Raw genomic sequence first — 16,397 nt, 5'->3', positions numbered from 1 at the left:
TGTTGAGGAATGTTGGAATATGTTTTTAAAAATATCTGAAAATGTTAACGAATGTTAGAAAATGTTAGAAATGATTCAATAAAATTGAAATATGTTGAGGAATGTTAGAAAAAAAATGTAAATGATAAAAATTGTTAAAGAATGCTCGAAAATATTGAAGAATATTGAAAAAATGTTGAATGTAATGAAAAAAATAAAAACACCAGAAATTGTTAAAGTGTGTCAGAAAATGTAAAAAAAAAAAAATGGAAGAAAATGCTTTTAAAATGTCAGAACATGTTGAGGAAAGTTGATAAATGTTATGAATTGTTGGAAAATGTTTTAAAAACTATCCGAAAATTTTAAAGAATGTCAGAAAATGTTATAAATTACTGAATAATGTTGAAATTTGTTGATAAATGTTAGAAAATGTTTCTTTTTAAATGGCAGAAATTGTTAAAGAATGTTGGAAAATGTTGACATTTTTTGAGGAACGTAAGAAAATATTTAAAGAATGTTGAAGAATGTAAAAAAAATGTTGACAAAAGTTAGAAAATGTTGTAAATTGCTAAAGAATGCTGGAAAATGTTGAAATTTGTTGAGGAATGTTAGAAAATGTTAAAGAATGGAAGATTTGTAAAGGAAGATTTTGTTAAAAAATACTGAAGATAGAAAATGTTAAAATTGCTAAAGAATGTTGGAAAATGTTTTAACAAATTTAAAATTTTTAGAATTACCATTAGTGCTCTAGATGTGAAATAACACAATATAGTAGACATAATAAGAGAAAATAAGACAGAAAACCTGCTTATGACCTTCTAAATAAGTTTTTTGACTTTATTAATGCCCTCTAGACATGAAATAACACCCCTATAGTCACCTTTACACTTCTATTACCCAATATAGTAGACATAATAAGAGAAAATAAGACATAAGACATAGAAAACCTATCACCTTCTAAATACTTTTTTAAACATTAGAGCCCTCAAGACATGCAATAACACCCCTATAGTCACCAAAATAAGGCAGAAAACCTGTTTATGACCTTCTAAATACATTCTTTTTTAAACATTAGAGTGCTCTAGATTGTATTATACATATTATATTATTGAACAACTAATTTCCCATGTATTTCTATTACTCTAAAACCAGCATCAGATCAAATTAAGATTTGTCAAATACTTTTGTACTAACAGTCACTAATAGTACATAGTTGCTCTCAGCAACTTTGCCATTAAATTAACAGATTTGCAATGTTCTCCATACATGTTCTGCTGGTTCGTGAAAAAAGTTAATAAGTCATAAAAATTGTAACATTCCCTTACTTGATCGCATGCATTCCATACTGCGGTGGTCATAAGGTGCTGACATAGCTCCATACCTGTATTTTGGCCCCCTTCTTTCCTCTTCTTGTGCACCCGATGGCTTTGACTTCCATGTTTTGTTGACACAAAATGAAGGACACTTAATCATCTCCCATCGTCACTCAACCGGCAGTCAACTCATATTTTTGTTGTTTTATTTTCGAGCAATTACTGTTGTAATTGACGTTTACCTTGTAATTAACCTGAGGGATGAGGCCCAGCGGTGAATCCTCAACCCACCCGTCACTACTGTGTTTTGATCCACGTCACGTGGTGGACGTTTGCTGACATCTGAGCAACATGGGGGCGCGAGTATCCGACCTGTTGAGTGAGCCCATCTGCCACACACATCCTGACTTGATAAGCAAACTTAAATGACTTTTTTTTCTTCAAGTAATTGATCTTATTATGTATTGTCTAAAACTAAGACAGGGACATCAAATTAACAGCCACCACCCACCTGCATGAGCCTGGACTTTTGTTTTTCAGAGAACAAATACGAACATTAGCACTCAATAAGATCATCAGATCTTACCGTTATGCATGCACAAATGCATCCACAAATATAAAGTAAAAGAAAAAGGGTAAAATACAGTAAAGTCGTCTATATGTGCAGATAGTCATGGAGTTGATGTGTCCAAGGACAGTCCAACAAAGTCGGACAAGTCTCCGCTCGCATTAAACATGCAAAAACTTGGGGGATTTCTAACTGTATACTGTATTAATGAAATGGCCCATATTTCCAAAATTAATAGCCCTTTACATACAATTTGATGTAGTTATGTACAAATTATTTTTGTGTGTGTGTGGTTTTTTTTTTTTAAATCATTGTGCCTAAACTTTTCCTGCAGTCCAGTGGTTGTGGACCCCTGCCTTACAGCATGTTTGAGGATATGATGTGCTCTATTACACATTTGAAAATACTGGAAGAATGCCACTTTTGTACAATTGGCTCTTTATTTTCTAATGTAAGTTGGAAAATGTATATTTTATAACGTAAGATTCATGTCTACGTCAACAAATGTAATCCTTGACTCATATCGAAGCATTCTGTTTTTAAAATGTATGTTTGTTTTTAATCGTATCTTAACCCGTACATGTGTATCGAATCGTCTAATATATGTCACACATTTTTCCAATAAAATGAACTAACCATGTCTTTGATACTTGCAGAGGTGAACATCCTGGTGACTAACACACCTGGATGGGCATTTATTTCTACAAAATCTGCAGGTGCCCCCAAATAATACAGAAGACAAGCCCACCCTGGCTTCCTCATACATTGATCAGAAAATGGATTTATTCCCTCAAGGTCCAAACGGGTTCCCATGTTGCCCCAGGATGCAAAGATGATGTCCACCTTCCACAGCGCCAAAGCGGTGTTTACAATCTATTAGATCTTGTCTGCTTAGCCTCTAATCATTAATCATGATCAGTCTGTTAAGAAAACAATAGCTACCCTGCAAATCTAAGCTGGGATCATGCCAATTTCACTGGAAACCGATCTAATCCATCTTCAGCTAAACAAAACTCATGTAGGAATTTTTGTGCTGTTGCCAGAGAAATAGGGAATGATGGTCCAAACGGCGTGATTTGGGATACAAGCGGACGTGTCTTGGGCCGCCGTGATCATTCACTGCATTTTACAAAAGGAGAAAAAAAAAAAAATCAATCAGAAATGAAGAGGTCCAAACACAAGTCCGTGACTCCTCGTCGTCCCCCTCGAAGCGGGAGGGGCAGCAGGGTTGGGTGGGTGGGGTCCTCATTGTAGCCGCTGCACGATGACAGCATTGAGGAGGTTGGCCTGCTTTAGCGTCTGGCTCTCGTCCGACAGCTCCTTGTTGGGGAAAGTAGTCATCAGGACAAACTCCCGGGCGGCCATGGCGGGCCGGGCCACCACCACATATTGCCGCAGGTCCGACACCCTGGGAACGACACAACAGGGAGGACTTCATGCAAAGCAGTTTAAGTTTCTGAAGGATAACGTGTGCCCGGACTTTTGACTGGACAACGATCAATCATTCATCACTTTGGATGAACTGTATACTGTATATTTCTATGCTGGGGGTACTCTGTTTTTTGTTGGGCTGTTAAAAATAGCACATTAAAAGGCGATAACTCATTTATTTCATTAATTGCAATTTTTAGCATCATTATCATATGAATGTCAAGTCAAAATAGCGTCCCGAACGCTGCATCTGCTGCTCGTTAATAACTTTATTCACCAACAGCAGTGCAATTCCAACACCATATATAGGGCCCTTTTAGTCCCTAGTCCCTAATTCCATAAACATTTTTTAGAATTCCGTTTTTTTTACATCCATCTTCTTCTGCTTATCCGGGGTGGGGTCACAGATGCAGCAGCCTAAGCAGGGAAGCCCAGACTTCCCTCTCCCCGACTACTTCGTCCAGCTCCTCCGGAAACACAGTCTCTTCTCTCCAATGTGACATGGGTCTCCCCCGAGGCCGAGGCTCTACTACCAGTCAGACGTGCCCGGAACACCTCACCATACTCATCTGGCTCCTCTCAATGTGGAGAAGCAGTGGTTCTACTCCAAGTTTCTCCCAGATGAGAATGCTTCTCACCTTATCTCTAAGCGAGAGCCCACCCACCCTACGGAGGAAACTCATTTCGGCCACTTGTACCTGCCATCTTGTCCTTTCTGTCACTACCCAAAGCTCATGACCATAGATGAGGGTAGGAATGTAGATGGACCGGTAAATTGAGAGCTTTGCCTTTGGGCTCAGCTCCCACTTCACCACAACGGGCGGATGCTGAGTCTTCATCACTGCAGACGCCGCACCAATCCACCTGTCGATCTCGCGTTCCATCCTTCCCTCACTCGTGAACAAGACCCCGAGGTACTTAAACTCCTCCACTTGGGGCAGGATCTCATCCCCGACGCGGAGATGACACTCCACCGTTTTTCGGGCGAGAACAATGGACTCGGACTTGGAGGTGCTGATTTTCATCCCAGCCGCTTCACACTCGGCTGGGAACTCATCCAATGAGTTGAAGGTACCGGCCCGATGACGCCAGCAGCACAACATCATTTGCAAAAACCAGAGACCCAATCCTGCAGCCATCAAACCGGAACCCCCCGATACCCTGGCTGCACCTAGAAATTCTGTCCATCAAAGTAATGAACAGAATCGGTGACAAAGGGCAGCCCTGGCACAGTCCAACCCTCACTGGAAAGGAATCTGACTTATTGCCGGCAATGCGGACCAAACTGGCACCAGTCATACAGGGAACAAATAGCCTGAATTAGGTGGTCCAGTACCCCATACTCGCAGAGTACTCCCCACAGCATTTCTTGAGGAACACAGCCCAATGCCTTCTCCAAGTCCACAAAATACATGTAGACTGGTTGGGCAAACTCCCATGCACCCTCAAGGCGGTATGGAGGTGTTGCACATATAGGTGCGGAAGTGATAGTGCACGGAATTATGTTGACAGGAGGTCACACGGTTTTTACTGCTCACACGCACACTCATGCACACAACTGCACCACTTTCACAGCCTCCATTCATTCAACCAGCCATAACATTTGCCATCTTGGACATAGAATTCATATACATGTACAATATTAATTCCAACGTGATCATCTGTCTGGAAGTTGCATTATTGGAGCGCGTTATTACTTGGATTCCTCGCACCTAGAAGCGACTAGAATGAGACATAACTGTCCAGAGTGTAGAGTTGGTCTACAGTTCCATGACCAGGACCATAACCACACTGGTCCTCCTGAATCCAAGATTCAACTATCCGGTGGATCCTCCTCTCCAGGATCCCTGAATAGACCTTACCAGGAAGGCTGACAAGTGTGCTCCCACCATAGTTGGAACACACCCTCCTTTTTACCTTTTATACTTATTTTACCAGGGTGTGCTTTTTGGGTTAGTTAATAAAATGTCCATGAATCCTTACATTTATTGATACAATACATCATTGGCCAATTTCGCCCAAGAATCCTTACATTTATTGATACAATACATCATTGGCCAATTTCGCCCACTAACTGAGAAATGAATGTAGCCTGGCTAACTTTTCTAATGGGATGTTAGCCTCTGCACTCATTGCTATGAAATCTTCAACAAACTGTAATGCCCGTGCTCGTGATTAAGGAAGATGTCGTCACCCGTGCAATTCCAATCGCGTTATCGTCAGCGAACATGGTAAAACACTTGATTACATTAAAGCGTTAAAACACAACACGGTGAAAACACACTTATACAGCCATACTAGTATGCTCTGCTAAACTAAGACAACCCTGATAGCTTCCATTCACGCTCCGTAAGAGAGGAGTTCCCAGCTGTGGCTACACCACCAGTGTGTGACTGAGGAGTGAATGAATAATGGGTTCAGTTCATTGTGAAGTTCTTTGTGTGCCTTGAAAAGTGCTATATAAAATCGAATCCATTATAATTATATTTTGAATACTAACATTTTTATATTTATATTATAATGAAAATATCTTTAATTATTATTTTTATCCATTACTTGATTAGTGTATAGTTTGTATTTATTCATTTGATCATTTGTAGTGATTTATGTATTCATCTATGTATCATACAAATATTATTACTCATCTTAATTCAGGGAATGTAGGCTAAAGGCCAAATTGTCCAATTTTTGTGGCATTGGGGTTACTGGGGTTGGACTATAGTCACCTGTGGCTATGATTGAACTTTTGAACCAGCCTGCCGCCATCCGCCAGTCGGATCTGAATGCTTGTGACGGGCTGAGAGGTGTCCAGGCTCACGCTGGCACTGGCCTGGGCTTCATTGGCTGCCTGGTCCTGCTGGGAGGTGGCGGGAGCTGAAATCAACTCTGGGGTGGCGCTGGGAGAGAAAGACAAGAGAGAGAGGGTTCTTTTATTCAATTGAACAGAGAAATATGTACATTTCAAACTAATCACTGGGGGCGGCAGTGACTCTGGAGGAAGAGCAGGTTGTGCAGAAACCTGAGGGTTTCAACCCAGCTTCCTTCATCCCAGTCATTGCTGGTTTGTCTTTGAACAAAGCACTTCACTCACCCTCCAGTGCAGGTCACACTGGTGTAGAAATGTAATTAAGCTTTGGTTTTATAAATTCATGTTTAGTGGTTTGCATTAGTCTACCATCTCACCTTCCCAGTTTCTGTCCTTCCCCTCCAAAAGCTTTGAAGGCCATCTTGGGCTTGCTGAAGTCCTCGTCCCTGTGGTCCTCCATGTCCAAGTTGACCTGGCCCCCACGAGAACGCTGCCTCAGCTCTAAGGGAATCTCCCTGCAGCGCAAAGCCAAAATAACAATCAGAATCATAATAATAATAATAATAATATGGCAATGATCAAAAGGGAATAATTACCCCCTGCGGATGGCCTCGAGGAAGTGAGCATTGCCAGGATCATTGTAGTTTCGGAGCTCGCCGTCATCCAGACTGAAGCCCGTCTTCCACAGCTTCAACACCACATGTACCTAACATACACACTTTATTCTTTTAAACACACACTCACACGCAACGCTTGCATCAATGCATGGAAGGAATTAGTCAGACGTCAACTGACGGCTTGCATAGAACTCAATATTTCTGCTTTATTTTTAATTGTTCAATGATATTGGGGAATGAGCTTCCAGTAGTTTGCAATTGCATCCTTACTGTTCCCAAAATGAACCCAACCGTCACCTTCATACATACTCAACCTGTTACACCCTCTACCCATCATTCGATGATCTTCAAAGGGTCCAAGTGACAAGTATCATATTGGCAATATTGGCCCTCTATTTACTTGGTATCGTGTCGATACCAAAATTCAAAGTACATCTATCTAGTTCAGAGCTTGTTGCCCTCTCATTGGCCAACAGCACATTCTAAAAAATAAAAATCGCCAAAATCCAAAAATCTTAAAAGAAAAACATTTTTATGTAACAGAGAATGTCACCATTTTACCAGAATAATGTTCAGGGTTTCGGCTACATGGAATTGATAGACTAAATAAAAGCCGCAATACCTTAAACACTGTTTTTTTTTTAAACTTGAAAACAAGTTTAAGCATTGTATGAATGACTACAGTGGTGTGAAAAAGTGTTTGCCCCCTTCCTGATTTTACTTTTTTGGTCACATTTAAACACATTTAAATATTAGTCAGTGACAACACAAGTGAGCACAAAATGCAGTTTTTAAATGAAACTTTTTATTATTAAGGGAGAAGACCATAAAGGCGCATCTCAATTTTGCCAGAAAATATCTTGAAAACATCCCTAAGACCTCTGGGAAAATGCTTTTGTCTGACGAGACAAAAGTTAAACTTTTTGGAAGGTGTGTGTCCCATTACATCTGGTGTAAAAGCAACACCGCATTTCAGAAAAAGAAAATCCTACCAAAAGTAAAATATGGTGGTGGTAGTGTGATGGTGTGGGGCTGTTTTGCTGCTTCAGGACCTGCAAGACTTGCTGTGTGCGATGAATGGAACCATGAATTCTACTGTCTACCCAAAAATCCTGAAGAAGAATGTCCAAACATTTGTTTGTGACCTCAAGCTGAAAGGAAGTTGGGTTCTGCAGCAGGACAATGACCCAAAACAAACCAGCAAGTCCATCTCTAAATGGCTGAAGAAAAACTAAACGAACTCTTTGGAGTGGCCTAGCCAAAGTCCTGACCTGAATCCTATTGAGATGCTGTGCCATGACCTTAAAAATGCGGTTCAACTCCTCCAATGTGGCTGAATTACAACAATTATACAAAGATGAGGGGCCAAAATTCCTCCAAAGTGCTGTAAGAGATTCCAGTTGCTGCTGCTAAGGGTGGCCCAATCAGTTATTAGGTTTAGGGGGAAATCACTTTTTCCACACAGGGCCATGTAGGTTTGGATTTTTTTTCTCCCCTAATACTAAAAAGTTTAATTTGCAAACTACATTTTGTTGTCATTGACTAATAACTAAATTTGTTTGATGATCTGAAACATTAAAGTGAGACAAACATGCAAAAAAAAAAAAAAAAAAGGAATTCAAGGGGGGCAAACACTTTTTCCACACCGCTACATATACTGACCTCCTGCAGTTTCAGTGGGTTGACAGGCTCAATTAGTAGTAGTTCTGATGTCACAAGATTAGAATTTAGCCATAGATTAGCAACACGCCTGTATACGCCACAAGGTTTTTTAAAAAGTAGCAGTTTATACACCGGACTTTACGGTACTTTTTTCTTGAAAGCAACTTTTTTTCTTAAAAAAAAAAAAAAAATCAGAAAAAAGTTATAGCTTTCTAGATTTTACTCATTTAAGTATTTATTTTATTGAAAACAGTATTCTAGAAAGTAAATCTCATAACGCTTGGAAATGTATGATTTATGTTTGAGAAAATGACTTCGGACAAACTACACTTTTTTCTTGAAAACAACTTATAAAAAAAAGGAATTAGGAAAAAAACTGGAAAAGTTAAGAGTTTTCTAGACTCTTAAAAATTATTTCTTTATAAAAATAGTTTTCTAGAAAATGTTTATTTCTCGAAAATAAATACCATAACTCTTGGAGATGTATGATTTGTACGGCTGCTCCGATCGACGACCACGAGGCGCCTGTAAGCCTCATTTTCAATCAGGTGTTCAGTTAATGTGAAAAGACTAGAAAGAAATGCATTCTGAAATACAAAATGGGAGTTATGGATACCAGCATTTTGTTCATGTTCTGGTAAAACAAAGAAGCATATTCGCTTTCTTTGGGTTGAAATAAGCTATGAAAATAAATGTTTTTTTTTATTTTAAAATGTATGTATGTAAAAATGTATGTTCCATGGATGATCGGTATGGGCAGCATAAAAACCTGATCAGAGCATCCCTAATGATTTTTTTGGGAGAAAATGACTTTCTGTAAAGTATAAAGCCCCGGTCACACCGCCCGAACTTTGCTGTAGGGTCCCTGGAGCGGCGAAAAAAATCATCACCGCTCGTAACCGCGCACAAAATAGCAAAAAAAAAAAAAAGAAAACACGGGCGTTGTCCTAGCGGTGCACCGCTGAAGCCGCCGTTGCTTTAGTGTTGGTTTAACGGTAGCGAACGTTGGTTTAGCGGTGATGCGAGCGTCGATGAAGCGGCGTTCTGTGCATGCGGGCTGGTGGCATCCTCATGACTTGCTGGAAGGCTCGTGGATCCTCATTCGCAGTCCCACAGTGCCCTCTAGTGTGTCTCTGCAAACACAACAACTGTCTGACCCACACAACTCTGTCTCTCCTCCTCTCTCTTCTCCTTCTGTCAACAGCTTGTTGCAATCTGAGGAGGTTCTGATTCTGCTGCTGGACTAGTGCATCAATCATAGCAAGTCTCTCAGCATCCATGGTAGTACAGTTTGACTGTAACTTTGAGCAAATTCGATATAACTGAGGTCTGCACTCAACGGCTATTCCAAATAGGCTCCTGGTCCATTGCTCCCTGTATTTATAGCGAAATTATGCTCCGCCTCCGACACTTCCATACCAACGGCAAACCAAAGTTCATCACCGCAACGGATTGCTGCTTCATCGCTGCTTCAACGCCTGACACCGTTCCAGCAATCCCGTGTCCGCTCGTAAAACACTATCACCCGGGCAAAGCTGGCGAAGCAGCAGTGGTCCAGCGTTCAAGATTTCTGCGTTGTCGTAGCGGATCCAAGCGTCCACAAACTTCCGTCTAGCGGCGCCAAACTTTGACTGGGCGTTGTTGGAGCAGTGATGAACTTTGCCGTAGCGGAAAATTGCCCGCTCCCACCGCTGGCAATATTTTGTGCAGCTCAAAACTTTCGGAGCGGTAGGAGGGACCATCAGCGGTGGCCAAGCGTATACGGCGTTGCCTTAACGGGGGCCAACTTCTGTGAAACAGTGGTGCGCGGTTACGAGCGGTGATGAATTTTTTTCACCGCTCCAGGGACCCTACAGCAAAGTTCGGGCGGTGTGACCGGGGCTTCACAGAGAAACCTTTGGCCAGCCCTGATCTAGGTAATTTGATGGGTGGAATCACCATGGGAACCACTCACGTCCTGTTGTGCGTTGCCGTCGCGTCTCCCTCCAGACACATATGTGGACTCCTCTTCAGGAGCTGCTCCCAGCCTGTATCCACCTCCATCAAAGGCCTAAGAAGACCAGACAGCACGTCGAGGCAGTCTTTCATTGAAAGCACAGTCATGGTGTTCTCTTCACTTACTTTAGCTTTGCTCGATTCCCCCGGGCCCCTCCCACTGCGGTCCAGGGGCACGGCTCCGTGTTCCTTGGCTCCTTTAAAAAGATCCTCCACCACGTCATTGGGACTCTTCTTTTTAGGAGGTCCCACAATTTGCTGCCCACTGCGCTCGGACCCCCCCGCAAAGAACCTGCACATCGTGGCATGATGACCACCAAACACAGGTTAAATACAGGAAGGAAAAATCAGCATCACAATTCCTTATCTCCTGTTTTATAACTGGCTGACAACCATTCACACGCTTTTTACCCCAGCCAAGCTCTCTGTGGAAAAAAAACGTTTCTACCTTTTTCCGTTCTTTAGTCATGAGCAGTAGAACATGGGTACATTTCAGGAAAATATCAGTTCCCGACTAGAAAAAAAGAGATAACCATCTTTTTGCAAAAAGATACATTTCAAGCAAACTTACACTTTGACACAAATATTTTTGGCCTTTATGACAACTCAAATATCTAAACAACTACGCCACAACATAAACAACTCAAATAAGGGTTTGTTTTACATGAAAATAATGTATTTACAAATATAACACCATGAACTATTTACAATTTTCACATTTGGAACTGAACTATGTCTGTGCACGCATGCGCGCGCGCGCATGTGTGTGCGTGTACATGCGTTAAAATTTCCCTACAATGTATTACCTTCTACACGCTACACTCCTCCACGCTCTCTCACTTCCTCCTCCCTGTCATGTATTTACTGTCCACATGATCTCTGCCGAACTCTTATCAAATGCACTTCTGCCACCTTGTGGCCATTGTTATGTCTTAAAACGGCTCTGAAGTGAAATGTATTAGTGGAGAGTTGCATCATCACTTCTTTTTGCCTCTCGCACACAAAAAAACGTAAAAGACATAAATACGGATTGGGCATTCGGGTTTACAAAAACATAACCGCGTATTTGGTATTGAATGAGATCATTTCGCTTTAGAGAAGTTCACCAAGCTCCATCTGTTTATTTAATGAGCAAAATTGTCAGTAAATTAGTAAATGTAAGCATTTTTGCACTTAATCAAGAGACATTTGAGTCACTAACCCATAAAGCCCGTGCTCTATGCTGGTAAAATAAGTAACAGGTCAAAAAAACAGAATTGTAAAAAAAAAAAAAAAAAAAAAATTAAATGGTGAAAAAATTAATTTGGGAAGATATAAAATGGATTTCCTAGGGCCCGACAAGTCTGTGAGCTGACCCAACTTACCTCTGACCTTCCTCCTCATCACTTTCGTCTTCAGCTTCATGCATGAAGTCTCTGAAGGACGTCACTCTGTGCTGAGAGCTAATAAAGGAAACAAGAAAACATCGTCATGCTAAAAGGTACTTTTTCATCATGTAGTATCAGTAATATGTATTTATGAACATCTACCACCTCCCCCATTTGTTTGTTCAACTTGGGGGTGGGGCGCCCCCAAATGCTTGCTTTTTATGACCTCATGGGAGGGAAAAGCTCGTCCCACCTCTGACCAGTTATTTTAAATTGGTAATGAAGTATTATACCTTGGACCGGTGGATCTGGATACAGAGGAGCCGCCTTCGGGTTGAGGCAGAGTCACAATGTCGTCATCCTCAGGTCCATCCTCAAAAAAGCTGCCAAGTGCAAGCTGTCCACACGACAAGACAAGATTAGTCGTGAAATGAATAGACGTGTCCCATTCTACTTTTATATATAGTGCTGTTTGGAAATCATTCCCTTAAAGGGACTGGATGCAACTCGCTCCAAATAACAAAGATATAACAACACCACCGCCACCAGCTAGTATATGTTACCAATAGAACAGATTGTACAAAAAAACCCTGTTTGTCACAACTACAAAATAAAATGTATGAAATTGGTGGTAAATTTGTGTTGAAGTCAAAGAAAACACACAGTGTTTATGGCTGTCACACCAGGGGTGTTCAAAGTGCAGCCCGGGGGCCATTCTACAGTAGAAATAATTACTTAACAAAAAAAAAAAAAGAAAACCAACAGAAAAAATGTAAAAATCAGCAGTGATTTTCCAAGATTATCCATCCATCTTCTACCGCTTATCCGAGATCAGGTTGCGGGGGCAGTGGCCTAAGCAGGGAGGCCCAGATTTTCCTCTCCCCAACCACTTCGTCCAGCTCCTCCCGGCAGATCCCGAGGCGTTCCCAGGCCAGTTGGGAGACAGTTTTTCCAATGTGTCCTGGGTCTTCCCCGAAGCCTCCTACCGGTCGGACTTGCCCTGAACACCCCCAGGAAGGCGTCCGGGAGGCATCCTGACTAGATGCCCAAGCCACCTTATCTGGGTCCTCTCAATGCGGAGGAGGAGCGGTTCTACTCCAAGTCTCTCCCGGATGATAGTGCTTCTCACCTTATCTCTAAGGGAGAGCCCAGCCACCCTACAGAGAAAACTAATTTCGGCCGCTTGTACCCTTGATCTTGTCCTTTCGGTCACTACCCAAAGCTCATGACCATGGGCGAGGGTAGGAACATAGATCGACCAGTAAATTCAGAGCTTTGCCTCAGCTTTCTCTTCACAACAGCAGACCCATGTAGAGTCCCATCACTGCAGACGCCGCACCAATTCGCTTGTCGATCTCGCGTTCCATCCTTCCCTCACTAGTGAACAAGACCCCAAGGTACCTAAACTCCTCCACTTGGGGAGTTGAGATGGCATTTCCAAGATTAAAGTTGTCTAAATCTTACAAAAAAAGTCACAATTTTTCATAGGAAAAATGTCATTTTAGTACCATAAAGCTGAAATATTAAAGAAAAACATTTTTTGTAAGTCATAACATTATGACAAAGAAAACAAAATAAAGTTGTAATTTTTGGACAATGAGGTTGCGGAAAAATAAAGTCAGAAAATAAAGTCAAAATATTATAGTGCTAAAGTCATAATATTATGAGAAGAAAACTTACAAGAAGTTGAAATAGTTGGGGAAAAAACAGATGTAATTTTACAAGAATAAAGTGAAAATATTCAGAGAAATTCGAACAAAATAAAAAGGCTGCAGCTTTACGAGAATAAAGTCATAATATTATGTGGAAAAATAATGTCATTTTAGTGGAATAAAGTGGGGGAAAAAAACATGTTAAAAAAAACATGCCATTTTTGGAAAATTCAGTTTGGGAAAATGTTATAACGTTACAAGAATAAAGTCAAAATATCAAGGTAAAGTCATAATTACAACAACATTTTTTTGAAAAATAAAAGCCTGAAAATGAAAAAAACAAAAAAAAATGACAGCAGAAATGGAAAAAATCACCTTCAATTTTACAAGAATAAAGTCAAAAATATTAAGAGAAAAAAGTCATAATCTAACAAGAAAAAAGTTGCAATTTTCTAAGAATAAACTCATGAGGAAAATTATATTTTAGCAGCATAGAGTTGAAATATTAATGAAAAAATATGCTTTTGTTTAAAAAAAAAGTTATATTATGCAAAATAAAATAAAAGTTGTCATTCTTGGAAATTTTCTGTTGTGGAAAAGTTATAATATTATGGGAATAGAGTCATAATATTATGAGAAGAAAATTTACAAAAATTCTTTGAGAAGAAAGTTGAAATATTTGTCAAATTAAACAAAAAGGAGCGAAGAGTGAAGTTGATATTAATAATAGTCTTTTACACCTATATGACAAAGCTGAGATTACGCCTGTCACGATAAATTTTGCTGGTCGATAATTGTGCTATAAATTATTGACGATAGTTGAAAACTTTAACCTTTTTTTTTTAGACCATATTATCATTAAGTTTATCGTTCAATCATCACTGTGTCATGTCTGTGTGAGGCACAGAAGATGCCTTCTATAGCACTTAGGAATCACCACTTCACATACCCTGGGTATTGCAAACTCGCACCGCCCGGCACTAGACATTCACTTCGCCGATCAAACGCCCCAGTAAGCACCAACCACTGGGACGAATGCCCCACAGCACACCCACACTGAAACAGTGGCATTCGGCTTAGAAACTATCGCTTTTGTGCTTTCATTCATATTAGCGTTTGCTTGCGAACTGCTTGCTAGCACTCAGCGTATTCAATTATTACGTAGCTCGTAGTAATAGAAAGAGGCTCACTCTTTCCCTTTATTTTACTGATCGACTAATGCGCTCAGACACAAACAGAGTGAACCCTCTTTTCATCCAGCCTGTGTGCTACAGCAAGACGAGAAAATGGAACAGGCGAATGTACATGTCAATTTTATCGACCAAAATTATCGACCTCGTTTTTTTCTATCGTTCGATTAATCGTTTTATCGAATATTGTGACAGGCCTAGCTGAGATGCACATTTTTCTTGAATTATAGATAAAACTTCTCAGCATACTGAAACAACCGGGTTGTTTTTCCCAAGAAGAAATCAGGCAGATACACTTTTCTGTCTTTTAAATCTTTTTGTGAAACGTACAGCATGCTGGACTCCTGCTCACATTAGCAGGCAGTGATGAAAACCAGGAAGTGTCCAAGCTAAGTGCTATGCTTGAGATAGGCCCACGCAGGGGTGTGTACTCCTTCCTGAGTGGGTCAGTATGTGATTTATGTGTAGGTATTTAACTGGTTCGAGCTTGTGTCCATCGAGGGTGCATGGCTGTAAACTAGCGTCCAAGCAGCGAATGTGATAAGGCTGCAGGGCAACCTGCGTGTGCACAAGCACAAAAGCATTCTCAGAGAAGAGAGTCATTGTGTGCTATATATTCAATCATAACTCACATAGTAGTGGCTAAACTTTGCCAAATCGCTATCACTAGTTGATGACAAACATAACAGCAGGCGGCGCCGGGATATAAACCTGTTCCCAATGTTGTGGCTGCATACATACCTATGTCTAACTGTGAACTCTGCCTAGCAACAAGTGAGCAAATAGGTTGTAATTTCATTTTGCTGTGATGCTGTAACTTAACTACAAATCTTTGTGTATTGTCTGCTCACTTCCTAGCGTGGGGGATTCACATGCAAAATACTGCGAGTGAAATGTGAGTTTCTGTTCACTTTGAAGGAGCTTTTTTTCCCATGTCATCAGGACATGAAACGCTGTCATTAGAAGCTCCTGTTCAAAGCACCAAGGCGACACCGGGCTAACGGCTACAGCTTGCTGGGTGCGCCATCATTTAACGCCTATGTGTGTTTTCCAAAGAATATGCCATTTTGTGTCAACCATTCTTGTCAACATCGATATATCTGCCCTTTCGTCATCACATAGCAAAGGGAGGCTCGGCTATTGTCAGTCAGTGACTTGCATAAATTGCCGGCAACACATGCTAACGATAGCCGGGCAAGCTAACTGATTGCGGTGCTGCGTGTAAGCTAATATCTCCATGTCCCCGCAAACACCGCCAACCTATAGGCGTCAAAACAGTACCTGCAAATTCCAACTGGTAGACTCTAAGAAAAAGCGGGCCCTCTCCTCGTCGACGCCAGTAACGTTAATAAAGTCCCGCACAGACTCCTCTTGGCTCGCCATTTTGCTTTGCTCAACTTCGGCGATGCTTCCGCTTCCGCCCCGGAAACGAGCAGCGAACGTTGGTTCCTAGTTGGTCCCAATCACATCAGCGACAAAGACGAAGCTAAATAAACAGTGCAGGCCATTCGATTTCAATATATAAATTATGAAATGCAAATCTGTAATCTGTATCACTTTTGGCCATTTCTGGCCATTTTTTTGTGCGTTGTTTTGCTGTTTACTGTGCTGCAAGTTTACGTCTGACCACAAGATGGCAATGTGTCCTCAAATGACAAGAAACCATTCTTGTTCTCGTCTGAAAAGGTTCTAATATTCCTCATGTCATCATAAAGGCGTTTCTCTTTTTTTCTCTTTCTCTCAAATACTTTTGTCAAAGACTTATGGTAGTTGTGTTATTGATCCTAATGCTGCTGAATTGTTTGTCATACGATATA

The 16,397-nt window shown here is 40.9% G+C and overlaps 1 protein-coding gene across 1 annotated transcript; it reads right to left on the bottom strand.

Moving 5' to 3' along the window:
* Nucleotides 1-1,769: 1,769 nt before the first annotated feature.
* nsfl1c (NSFL1 (p97) cofactor (p47)) lies at nucleotides 1,770-15,992 on the bottom strand. The gene is made up of 9 exons (XM_054794395.1): nucleotides 15,862-15,992; nucleotides 12,032-12,135; nucleotides 11,736-11,813; nucleotides 10,498-10,663; nucleotides 10,331-10,426; nucleotides 6,694-6,803; nucleotides 6,475-6,612; nucleotides 6,018-6,188; nucleotides 1,770-3,268 (listed from the first exon to the last, which is right to left on the bottom strand). The coding sequence occupies exons 1-9, from the start codon at nucleotides 15,961-15,963 to the stop codon at nucleotides 3,106-3,108; spliced, it is 1,128 nt and encodes a 375-aa protein (XP_054650370.1). The 5' UTR covers nucleotides 15,964-15,992; the 3' UTR covers nucleotides 1,770-3,105.
* Nucleotides 15,993-16,397: the final 405 nt, after the last annotated feature.

This window comes from Dunckerocampus dactyliophorus, chromosome 1 (assembly GCF_027744805.1).
Source record: "Dunckerocampus dactyliophorus isolate RoL2022-P2 chromosome 1, RoL_Ddac_1.1, whole genome shotgun sequence".
Taxonomy (NCBI): domain Eukaryota; kingdom Metazoa; phylum Chordata; class Actinopteri; order Syngnathiformes; family Syngnathidae; genus Dunckerocampus; species Dunckerocampus dactyliophorus.
This window is presented reverse-complemented; position numbering and strand designations above follow the sequence as displayed.